Source organism: Lagenorhynchus albirostris, chromosome 2, assembly GCF_949774975.1.
Source record: "Lagenorhynchus albirostris chromosome 2, mLagAlb1.1, whole genome shotgun sequence".
NCBI classification, from domain to species: Eukaryota; Metazoa; Chordata; class Mammalia; order Artiodactyla; family Delphinidae; genus Lagenorhynchus; species Lagenorhynchus albirostris.
Window position 1 is genome coordinate 171,146,178 of NC_083096.1, and position 12,288 is coordinate 171,158,465.

The 12,288-nt window shown below is 49.8% G+C and overlaps 1 protein-coding gene across 1 annotated transcript; it reads left to right on the plus strand.

Moving 5' to 3' along the window:
• The first annotated feature begins 8,084 nt into the window (after positions 1–8,084).
• Positions 8,085–8,765, plus strand: RNF186 (ring finger protein 186). Its single transcript, XM_060142783.1, has one exon. The coding sequence runs from the start codon at positions 8,085–8,087 to the stop codon at positions 8,763–8,765; it is 681 nt and encodes a 226-aa protein (XP_059998766.1).
• The last annotated feature ends 3,523 nt before the right edge of the window (positions 8,766–12,288 follow it).

Below are 12,288 nucleotides of genomic sequence, written 5' to 3' on the forward strand. Positions count from 1 at the left end.
TTTCTGTCTTCATGGAACCTTCCTCTCCACCCATCCCCAATTTTTTCAGGAGTTCCTTTTAGAAGCTTACAGAAAGCTAGAGACGCGAGGACCATAATTTGAGAGGTGCTGATATGGAGGAATGGATGAGCTAAACTCCTCCAAATCAAATTTCTCTCAGCCAGGCATTTGACAGAGTTAGCCATCTGATGGTTTAAGGCAGGGGTCCCCAACCTCCGGGCCACAGACTGGTACTGGTCCATGGCCTGTTAGGAACTGGGTCGCACAGCAGGAGGTGAGCGGCGGGCAAGTGAGCAAAGCTTCATCTGTATTTACAGCCGCTCCCCATCACTCGCATTATCACCTGAGCTCCGCCTCCTGTCAAATTAGCGAGGGCATTAGATTCTCACAGGAGCGTGAACCCTACTGTGAACTGTGAATGTGAGGGATCTCAGTTGCGCGCTCCTTATGAGAATCTAATGCCTGATGATCCGAGGTGGGGCTGAGGCAGTGATGCTAGTGCTGGGGAGCGGCTGTAGACACAGGTTATCATTAGCAGAGAGGTTTAAGTCAGAATCCGACACTTATTTTAGTCCACCCGTGGCCCACCCATTATTTTATTTACCACTTCCGTCCTCACCTCTTTCCCTCCCTGCGCACTTGTCTCAGTCACAGTTTTGGTAAGCCCACAAGCTAACCCTAGCCAAAATGAGTAAAAAACAAACTTCGCTGGAGAGCTTCTTTGTAAAGGGGGAAAGACCCAATGATGAAATGGCAGGCTCTAAGTCTGCCAGCAAAACGAAAGCTGCATTTAAAAGAAAATACCGAGTCCTACTTAAATTCCGAGTTCATTGCAACAGGTGATTCACATTCTCCAAGCCCGCTTTGTATAATATGAGGCAACCGGCTATCCAACGAAGCCATGAAAACCTCAAACTGCTTTGCCACTTAGAGACCAAGCACCCTGCGTTCAAAGACAAGCCTTTGGAGTTTTTCAAAAGAAAAAAATGTGAACACAAAGAACAGAAGCAATTATTGGAGGCCACCACTTCATCAAATGTGTCTGCACTGAGAGCATCATTCTTAGTGGCTGACCACGTTGCTAAAGCTAAGAAGCCCTTTACTGCTGGTGGAGAGTTGATCCTGCCTGCCGCTAAGGACATTTGTCATGAACCTTTAGGAGAGGATGCAGTTCAAAATGTGGCACGTGTTCCTCTTTCGGCTAGCACCGTAACTAGACAAATTGATGAAATAGCTGAAGATACTGAGGCACAACTGGTAGAGAAGATTAATGAGTCACCATGGTACGCAATCCAGGTTGACAAGTCTACTGACGTTGACAACAAGGCAACAATGCTTGGCTTTATGCGATACGTTTTTCAGGAGGATGTGCGCGAGCATTTGTTGTGTGCACTTTTGTTGCCAACCAACACCACAGCTGCAGAACCATTCAAGTCTTTGAATGATTACATATCAGGAAAACTGAATTGGCCATTTTGTGTCAGTATATGCACGGATGAAGCAGCTGCCGTGACTGGACGGCTTTCTGGTTTCACTACTCGGTTCAAAGAGGTCGCTTCTGAATGTGAGTCTATGCACTGTGTCATCCACAGAGAAATGCTGGCTAGCCGAAAAACGCCACCTGAACTTAACGATGTTTTGCAGGATGTGATTAAAATTATCAGCCACATTAAAGTATGCCCTTAACTCACGTCTGTTTGTGCAGCTCTGTGAGGAGATGGACGCAGAGTACACACGTCTTCTCTTATACACAGAAGTGAGATGGCTTTCCAAAGGTAGATCACTGGCCAGAGTTTTTGAGTTACGAGAGCTGCTCCAGAGATTTCTTTTAGAAAGACAGTCACCACTGGCAGCACATTTCAGTGACGCAGAATAGGTCGCAAAACTTGCTTACTTGTGTGACGTATTCAACCTGCTCAACGAACTCAATCTGTCACTTCAGGGAGAACGACAACTGTGTTCAAGTTGGCAGATAAAGTGGCTGCATTCAAAGCCAAACTGGAATTATGGGGGCGACAAGTGAACATTGGGATTTTTGACATGTTTCAAACATTAGCAGAGATTTTGAAAGAGACTGAGCCAGGGGCTTCTTTCTCCCAGCTGATGCATGATCACCTATCCCAGCTTTCTAAAGAGTTTGAGCATTACTTCCCAACCACAAAAGACCCCCGAACTGGGAAGGAATGGATCCTCAACCCCTTTGTGGATAAGCCAGGTGAATCGACTTTGTCCATGCTAGAAGAGGATCAACTGCTTGAGATCGCAAATGACGGTGGCCTGAAAAGTATGTTTGAGACTTCAGTCTCCATACGTTCTGGATTCAAGTCACGGTGGAATAGCCTGAGATTGCCACAGAAGCACTGAGAAGTCTGCTTCCATTTCCAATGTCCTGTCTTTGTGAAACAGGGTTTTCTGCAGTGATGGCAACGGAAACGAGATTACGGAGTAGATGGACAGAAGCAACACACGTCAGGTGTCACTGTCTCCCATCACCCCCAGATGGGACCATCTAGTTGCAGGAAAAGGAGCTCAGGGCTCCCACTGATTCTGCATTATGGTGAGTTGTATAATTATTTCATTATATATTACACGTAATAATAATAGAAATAAAGCGCACAACAAATGTAATACGCTTGAATCATCCCGAAACCATCTCCCACCCACCCTGGTCCGTGGAAAAATTGGCTTCCACGAAACCCGTCCCTGGTGCCAAAAAGGTTAGGGAGCGCTGGTTTAAGGCAATGGAGTCTGACAGGGGCCAGACTCGAGGTCTCCCGATACTCTCATGGTGAGATGAAAATGCCTCTTCCACCAGCTCCTCTTCCAGGACTCACATTCTTAATCCAAACAACTAGAGAACGTGCAAAACAGGTTAAGAGGGTGAGGATGAAAATTTCTCACAACGTGTGAGATGCTCTGTCTCCACTAAGGGGGCCAGGTGCGCTCCCTGGGGCCTGGGCCAGCGGCAAAGGTGGGGGTCCCTATGCTTAGCTGCATGGGATTGAGGGGGCAGTTAAGGGAATGCAGACTCAAAGACATGCCAGATGTTTCCAAGGAGATATTCAGAAGGGGGTCAAGGGAGAATTCCAAGTTGAAGGGTTAACTAGAGCTAGCCAGAGAGATAGGGGAAGGGAGGGACAGGAAAGGAAGTTTAGAGGTGGCAGTGAGAAATGGGTCTAGACTGTAGAATCATTCCAAATTCAAAGAAAATGTGGTCTTAGGGGATCACTGTCTGATTTCTGTAATCCAGGCGTAGACGCATTTTGCTAATTCTGAGTCAGACGGAAGTGGTCTTACCTATTGCTCATCAGCTGATGGTTCCAACCTTCATGGCTTAAGTCAGGTTCATAAACAACTCAGCATAGATCCAAGTTTAGGACCTGAACCAGCAGCTGCTCCTCAGCCAAAAAGGCAGATCAAGAAGATATCGTAGGGGCTTCCCCGGTGGCGCAGTGGTTGAGAGTCCGTCTGCCGATGCAGGGGATGCGGGTTCGTGCCCCGGTCCGGGAAGATCCCACATGCCGCGGAGCGGCTGGGCCCGTGAGCCATGGCCGCTGAGCCTGCGCGTCCGGAGCCTGTGCTCCGCAACAGGAGAGGCCACAGCAGTGAGAGGCCCGCATACCGCAAAAAAAAAAAAAACAGCAGAGGGGGAAAGCGCTATTTCCAACCTCCCACAGTTGATACCTGAAGCCCTCACTTTCTTGCAGGGTCTCTCCCTCTCCATCCTTATCTTCACTCTCCTGTTATTGTCATTTTGGTTCCAAGTCCTGCCCCTCCATCTTCCCCACTCATCCACCCTCAGACACACTGACGCTTTGAGAGGGGTGGAGGCATAGCCGGCTGGGCTCCGAGGAGCACAGAGGCAGGAATTCTGGGAGAAGAGTCTGAGCTAAGACACCAGCCAGCCTGGGGTGGGGAGGGGAATGAGGCTGATGGGGTGCTTGCTGGGACATGGCTCTCTGGGGCCACTGGGGTGTGGAGCGAGGGTGGCCTGGTCAAGATCAGAGGCCAGGCAAGGGTCAGGCAGCTTCACTCACGACAACACCGCCCTCTCGCGCCTTTGCTAGTGAACTTGATACAGGGCCTAAAGCTCACATCAGAAATGTCTTTGTAGGGTGAGGGTCTGTGACAACCTGCAAAGTGGGGTTTCCAAGGTGGTCCATCAGGAGACCTGAGTCTGGTTTCCCCGCTCACAGGAGGCTATGAAATTCTAACCTCACTGAGGCTGTGCTTCTCAGATTCCTTACAACCCAGGGGCTGTGTGAAGCCACAGGATGGAAGAAACTGCATTTCAAAGGGGGAAAAAAAAGTTTTACTGAGAATTAATGAATTCGCATTTGTATAGCAATTTTAAAATTATGTTTTATTTGAAGATTTGGAAGGACTCAATTTTCTAATTGTAATATTACTGCAAGTACACATGTAACACGGAGTAGAATAAAAAACCTAGATGAATTGAACATTTTGAAGGCTCCAGAGACATTTTTTCCTTCCCCTGGGATAGATCTGCTTCAGGCTATGCTTCAGATCCTGCCCACTTTCACTTCTTTTTAAGAAGCACTGGCTGGGAACTTCCCTCGTGGCGCAGTGGTTAAGAATCCACCTGCCAATGCAGGGGACACGGGTTTGATCCCTGGTCCGGGAAGATCCCACACGCCGCAGAGCAACTAAGCCCGTACGCCATAACTACTGAAGCCTATGCGCCACAACTACTGAAGCCCATGCGCCTAGAGCCCGTGCTCCGCGACAAGAAAAGCCACCGCAGTGAGAAGCCTGCACACTGCAACGAAGAGTAGCCCCAGCTCACCGCAACCAGAGAAAGCCCACACACAGCAAAGAAGACCCAACACAGCCAAAAATAAATAAAATTAAATTAATTAATTTTTAAAAAAGAAGAAGAAGCACTGGCTAAACAGATCACCAAAGTGTCTTACCTCTGTGTCCCTGGGTGCGGTCAATTACACTGAGGTCAGTTAGATGGCAAGGTGTATAAATTACTGTCTCCCCTGAGCAGGGTTTGATGGAGGTGGGAAGGGGTGCTTAAGTAATCTCCCACAATTTCCTACAGTGTTACTGTCTCCATTTTATCAAAATGAGAAACTGAGCTTCGATGAAGTTGAAAAGACTTGCCGAAGGCCACGCAGCTGGCAAAGTGACAAGAGCTGGCTGTCTAAGTATAAAGCCAGTGCAATTGATGTTTAAGCCAAGGTACCTTTAAGAAACAAAGTAGCTCCCAAGCCCAGATGGTGGGATGGGGGCAGTGTGAAGGAACGTGCTGTTAAATGCTGTCATTTCTCAGAAAATAGAAGTTTTTCAAAGGAACTTTCACGTTCTCCTTTATTTATTTCTGTAATATTTGGGTTGTTATAACCAATATATATTTTCTTCATGGTGGTTGCCCCCCAACATCAAAAGGTTATTTAGACACTAACCCCAAATCACTTCCCTTGGTCTGATTACAACCTCATCCAGCTACCTTCCTAATTATTTGGCTTCCAGTAGAGCTGGCTAGCAGAGAGGGGGTCAATGGCCAAGTTGACCAAACAGTGTTGCCCACCTGATTTTCTATTTCTCATTATAAATGAATGCAGCTCAACAAATCTTTTCTTCTCCTATCTCAACCCTTCCTCGGGTCTAGCAAACAGAAAGGAGCATTACATAATGCGGGTCAAAGCAGGAAGGAGACACAAAGTCTCTTTCGGCATAGTAACCCACAGGTGTTAGTTCTCCCTTGGCCATGTACAGCTCGATTGTCTTGTGTCAGGTAGCAATTAAAGGCTTCTTTTCTTCATCTATTGCTGCATTACTCAGATGTCTTTCCCTTGCAAGGGACAGAAATCCAACTCAAGCTGACTTAAGAATAAAAATCAGAGTAAATTTTATTGGTTATTATAACTAAAAAACTCCAAAGAGCTCTGACTTCAGGTATGGCTGGATCAAGGCATTCAATGTCATCAGGCCTTTTTCTGACTCTTTTCTCATCTTTCTTTTGTGTCACACAGTGTGTTCCTGGCACTTCCAGGGTTCCATCCTCTAGCTTGGAAACCCAGCAGTGAGAGAAACTTGTGAGCCGTTCCAACAGAACTCCCAGAACTGAATCTCGTTGGTTTGGCTTAGATCACATACCTGTGTCTGAACCAATTGTTTTAGCCAGCGGGGTGGAATATGCAGATTGGTCTGCCCTGAATTACATCGCCTCTCTCCTCCCACAGAGCTTCGAACCACACACAATGACAGTGGAGAGCAGTGGTTGCCCAAAAGGAAAACAGGCCACTGTAGAAGGAGAGATGAATGCTGGGCTTGGGGAGAAAACAGATGCCCAGTGCTAGACCTGAGGCACCTTTCAGCTTGATCTGGGGGAGAACAGAATAGAAAGAAAAAAGTGATTGTCAGGCTGATGGCTGAGGAGGAGAAGAAATGTGATGGCGAGGGTAGAGGGTGGAGAATTCGATTTCAGAGACAGGGGACCCAGGGGGAGGGTGAAGCAAGAGAGCAGAGCCTGTCCCTTAGGGCAGAGGAAAGCACTGGGTCAGAAGAGCTGGACTCTGTGGACCTCAGCTGGTGACAGAAGCTGCAAAGGACGGTGCAGCTCGTCCTTCTGGATTCGGCGTGACGTAGGTGAGGCATTACTTTGAGGAGGTGGATTGCACCACCCCACCCTCTGACGTTCAGGGCAAAGTGAGGAAATCGCATTTTCTTTTTTAATTTTAAATTTGTTATTAAAGCATAGTTGATTTACAATGTCTTGTTAGTCTCTGGTGTACAGCAAAGTGATTCAGTTATACATATATATTTTTTTCCTTTTCCCTATTCTTTTCCATTATGGGAATCACGTTTTCTTAACTGCATGCTGTGTATGTCTTTCAGTCCCACATGAGTCCTGTTAGCTTGAGTCAGCTGCCTGAAGGCCAACTGCCTCTACACCAAAGGACGAGATTGAGTTCCTGGACGCAAGAGGCTGGGAACCTGACCTTGGACGCTGGTAGATTCCACGGGGTCCCGGCCCCATGAAAGGCCCCTTGACAGGCAGCTGGCAGGCCTGCCCTGACCACACCCTGCCTTTGCTTCCAGACCTCGGCAGCGCCTTCCTTACAAGGCCGTGCCAGGATGCAGGGAGATGGCAGGTGAAGATTCTGTCTCGAGGCTCGGCTCCAAGCAGGCCCAAACAGACAGCAGCTTTTTTTATTATTACTGGCTCTGCAGTGTGCCCGGCACACAACAAATTGTACGTGTTAGTAGGAATGTGAAGCGCACAGCTGGATAGGGATGAGATGCTTGGGAACCAGTAACAGTTAATACAATTATTGTGACTGTAAAGGAACAAATGGCAGTAGCAGGTGACACATACCTATGGACTGTTTCGGTTTTACTGTTTGGCTGGACTTTTTCCCCCCTGCTACTCAGAATACTTTCCCCATCACTTCTTTCTTCTTCGCAGGGCCACCTGCTTGCAAACATTCTCAAAGCACAAATAAACTTTTTCCCGCTGATCCTGACATCCAAAACCTTTTGGGAAACACCCATGGCCGTGTTTCTCAAAGTGAGGTCCCCCTGGTCCACCTGGGTTAGAATCATCGTGATGTTTGTTAACTGAGCAGATTCTAAGATTCCCATCCAGACCTTGCTGAATCTCAACCTCTGGGTTTGGGACCTAGAAACCTGCATTTTAAAAGGCTCCTGGGGTGGGGGGCAGGGGGTGGCGGTGGTGATTCTAATGTACCCTGAAGCCATAATCCCGCGGGCACTCATGAGGCACCAGATGCCACAGGAAAATCCTGATTCACGCACTGGCCCTGCCCCCTTGGCCCTGCCCCCTTGGCCCTTCCAGGCCCTCAAGTTACTGATTAACCCCAGGTTGCAAGGAAAGAAATAATAATAACTGAAGGGACAACGTGAGCCGAGAAACAAGCTGAGCAGCCCTGGGAGAGCGGTGCTAGATGGCTGATGACGACGAGAAGGAAACAGAGGCTTGAGCAGCCCAGCCCGAGGTCAGACCACATCCAGGTCCCAGTGACACCGGCTGACACTTCCCTGTCGATGCCCAGGTCCTGAGCTGCCGCGTCCCAGTGGCTCCTGTGCCCAGAATGGCCTGCCCTGAGCTCCTGCAGCAGCCCCAGCTTACGTCCGAAGAAGCCACCGCCTCTGACACCGCGGGCCCTGCTGGGGGTCATCGCGGCTCCGCGGATAGCAGCCTGGAGTGCCTGGTGTGCCGGGAGTCCTATAGCCGTGCCCGGCTGCCCAAGCTGCTGGGCTGCCAGCATACCTTCTGTGCCGTCTGCCTGAAGCTGCTGCTGTGCGTGCAGGACGACACCTGGTCCATCACCTGCCCACTGTGCCGCAAGGTCACTGCCGTCCCCGGGGGCCTCATCTGCAGCCTGCGTGACCAGGAGGCCGTGCTGGGGCAGCTGGCCCAGCCGGGCCCGGAGGTGCAGCTCTGTCCTCAGGGACTGGTGAATCCTGCTACCCTGAGAGCAGGGCATCCCAGCTTAGCCGGAGAGGATGAACAGGACACGGAGAGTGCCAACTGCGTGGCAGCGCGGCGCCTGGCGGCACACCTGTTCCTACTGGTCCTGCTCCTCGTCCTCATCCTGCCCTTCATCTACCCGGGCATCATCTGGTGGATGCTCACCTTCATCATCGCACTGGCCCTGCTGTTGTCCATGCTTTTCTGCTGTCACCGCAGCAGCCAGGCCGGCTACTCGTCCTCCCCCAGGACTCTCTTCTGCAGAGAGCAGAAACCCAGCGAGATCTCTTCCATCGCCTGAGAGCGCTCCGACCAGGCAGTGTCTGGGGACTTCTGTCTCTGCGGCCCGTTTACTGTCACAGTGAACAGGGTAAGGGGCTCTGCATCAGACTGGCTCCCTTGGGAGAGTAAACGCCAGCTGGACCTGCAAGCCAAAGCCAGAATGGCAGTCTTGGGTCAAGAACTGTGTGTTTGGACGATAGACTTACACCTGCTCAGGGAACAGCATAGCTAAACTGTTCGGGAACGGGGAAGAGGCACAGACTACTTGAATGCTACAGGGGTGGGGGGACCTTCTGTTCCGCTTATTCCAACGCTCTCGTTTTTCCTTCTATACCTTGATAAAAGTATTACAAATATTGACGTTATTGCACAACAAATAGAACCGGAACTCCTTTATCTGCAGTTTATGTATCTGGTTGTTTCTTGCTTGCTTTCGGTTTGGTTTTGTGTGTTTGGGGTCGTTTGTTTCTATTTCTGGCTGTGACACATTTTCCCTCTGGGGAAGTCAGAGCCCACAGGAAGTCCTCCTGTGCTCCCCCGGATGTTGTCCATCTCGTGCCCATCCCACCTCACCAAAGGTCCTGGGGGTTCGGGTCTTCCATTGAGCTGCCCCCAGGAATGGAGAGGGAGAACTTGTGTGGAGGAGTGGGTCTTCTGCTGCTGCCAGGGGATGCCCACATTTGGTTGGCAGAGTTGGGGAGGGTTGGAGAGGACACAGGTGGGTCTGGGAATTGCTCTCAGCAGCTCCACCAGGATTTCTTAGCTCCATGTCAGCAGGCCCTAACTTAACAGAGAATCACAGCGTTACAAGAACTACCCCCAACCCCCCACAGCGGGTCCAGCTGCCCACTGGATGCCCACGATCCCACACTCTAGAACGAAATCTTTATGGGCATTGTTTCTTTCTTACCGCCTCCTGATGCCCATTTGAGCTTTTGTCATAAAGATAAGAGGCCCCATAAATGAAACACTCCTCTCCAGTAACCCCACATTTCCTGCCTCTCCCTGAGAGTCACAGCCATCTGAAAGGCTTTTGTGTCTTCTCTCCACCGTTTCTGCTCCATAACAGAGAGGAGACTTCTGCCAGAGTCAGGCGTCAGCCATGGGGGGACCCATCAGGGTGCAGGGGAGTAAAAGACAGGAGATGTCACATTATTTCCTTCCAAAGACCCTGTAACTGGGAAGCAGACTTGAAACCTCAGAAGGGTTCGTTGAGTACAATCCATTGTCCCTCCTTGCCCGCCTTTCCTCCTGATAGGATGACAGCTGCAGGCTGGACGTGAAGTTCGCGGTGACGGTCCCTTTGTCAGGGAGGGATGAGAGAACACCGCCACTGCAGCACGTGGAGGGGGCTGGGTGGGGGCGTGCAGGTTGGCCCCGGCCCAGCCGTTGCGTGTGTGTTGTTGAACAGGGCCTTCTGGCTCTCTAAGCTTCACTTCCCCAGATGAGCCAGTAGCACTGGATTATTCCTAAGTCCCCTGAAGCCCAGAAGCTGAGGATGCTGTTGGGCTCCCAGATGATGAACGTGGGGTCACATCCCCTGTGGAGTCACACCCAGAAAAGTCAAAATGTAAGTCTGTATGCGATTAGCTGTTCTTGCAGTCTGCACATACACACAAAATCTTCCTTTTTCTTATAAGGTACCTTCAGGGCACACTGTGACACCCATGCTATTGGCCTTATTAACTCTTGGTGCTTGGAAAGAGTGTGGGTGAGTGCGTGTGGGTGTACATGTGCCCATGCTTTTAAGCCAATGCCAAGCGGGTCTGGAGGACACCCTGTCTCCATAGGATGGATAAATGACAAGAATTGTTTGGCATTTCCAGAGCTGGCCTCGGGCATGTGCAGTTTGGGATGGTTGCCCGTAGGAGAAGGAAAGAACATCCTTTCCTCACTCACCTCCACTCCCATTCCATCTCATTCTTGGACCCTCCACCAAGAAGAAAACCTCCACCAACGTTTCAGTTGCTAATGACAACACCATTTCTACGAAAGTAACGGTGGGCTCATGTTTACGGAGTGCTTACTGTGCACCCAGCACTGCATTAACAGCTTTATGTCTATTATCTAGCTGAATCTTCATAACAGCTTTATGAAGAAGAGACCATCTTGCCGATGAGGATACTGAGGATCAGAGAGGTCAATTCATCTGCCTGAGGTTGCACAGCCAGCCACTGCCAGAGCCCCCTAGGAAATCAACCCATTGTTCTTTCTGCTCCCACATGTTTCCTCCTTTGTGTGCAGTTTCAAAACAGCCAGGAAGCTGGTCACTGCTTGTGGGCTTGCAAGAGAGAATAGGAAACTAACCACAGGAGCCTCCAAATTCCAGTAGTCAGGTGCTCAGAGAAGCCCGAGAATTCTGGAATCTATTGTCTATGCTAAAGAGAAAGAAAAGAGAATGATAAAAGTGGGATGGCTTTCCTGACTTTTACCACCCAGTGCCAGCCTCCCCTGAAGGGAGCTGTGTTAGCACATGACCAACGTGCCCTCCATCCCCATGGGCAAAGATGTCTCGACACTTCTGTCCCATTGTCCTGAAGCCCCGAGTACTGTTGGCCCCTGGCAGTGTTGGGGCAGAGAGCACCAGAGGCTAATTTCAGCCCAGGCTGCCCTGGAGAGGAACAGAGGAAACAGGCAGTGCTGCAAAAGGATGTAAGTGGAAGAAATCGGAGGGGCAGGCCAAGGCTCAAAGGCAGGCTCTGACCCAGTGTGTGGCCAATAGGAGTAACAGAACTTCTCTGAGCCATGGTGTGCCCACCTGTAACGCAGCGTGTGTGGAGGATGCCACACACCTCCCAGGGCCTCCGTGGGGATTCAAAGTGCTGCTGAACGAGAATTCCGTGTCCTAACAGTCTGCCTTTACCATCAGACATTGACCCCTGGGGGTGAACGGGTTCCATGGGGCCTGTCCGGTGTGATAGAGCAGGGGGCCAGCCTTGGATGGGGTAGAGAAGCCAGTCCGGAGTAGGTGTTGTCCAGGACAGGCCGATCTGGTGGAGAACCTTGTGCTTAGGTCCTAAGGATGGAGAGGAATTGCAGGGGGAGGCCACGTTTCATCCCCATCAGCCCCGTCACCCTATTCTGTGACCTGGAAGTCAGACATACCTGGCTTGAATTCTAGCTTCACCGCTTAGAAGTCACCTCGCCTCTCTGAGTCTCAGATTCCTTATCCATGAAACAGGTTATATACATATTTCACAGCGTTGTGGGGGAATTAGAAAAATAAGCCATGGTTGAGCATTGAGGACTGCAAGGAAGTAAAGAAGGAAGGGAGAAGACAAGGAGAGATGGGCTGAGTTTTAGAAAGCCCCAACAGGAATGATGAGAACAGACTCGTCTTATTTTATTCAGTCTTATTAATAAGGAAATATATTAAAACCCAGGCACTAGAATTTACCTCCCCCATTAACCAGCCTCAATGTCAGCAACATCTTCATTAATATAAGAAAACAATCATCGCTAACATGGTTTGAATGCACCATGCAAAGTGTATTACATATGTTATTACATCTGCTAGAACGTAGATGCTATTATCAATTACC

Excerpts from the sequence above, each read along its gene's own strand:
- RNF186 (XM_060142783.1), top strand. The coding sequence starts at position 8,085 with ATGGCCTGCCCTGAGCTCCTGCAGCAGCCCCAGCTTACGTCCGAAGAA.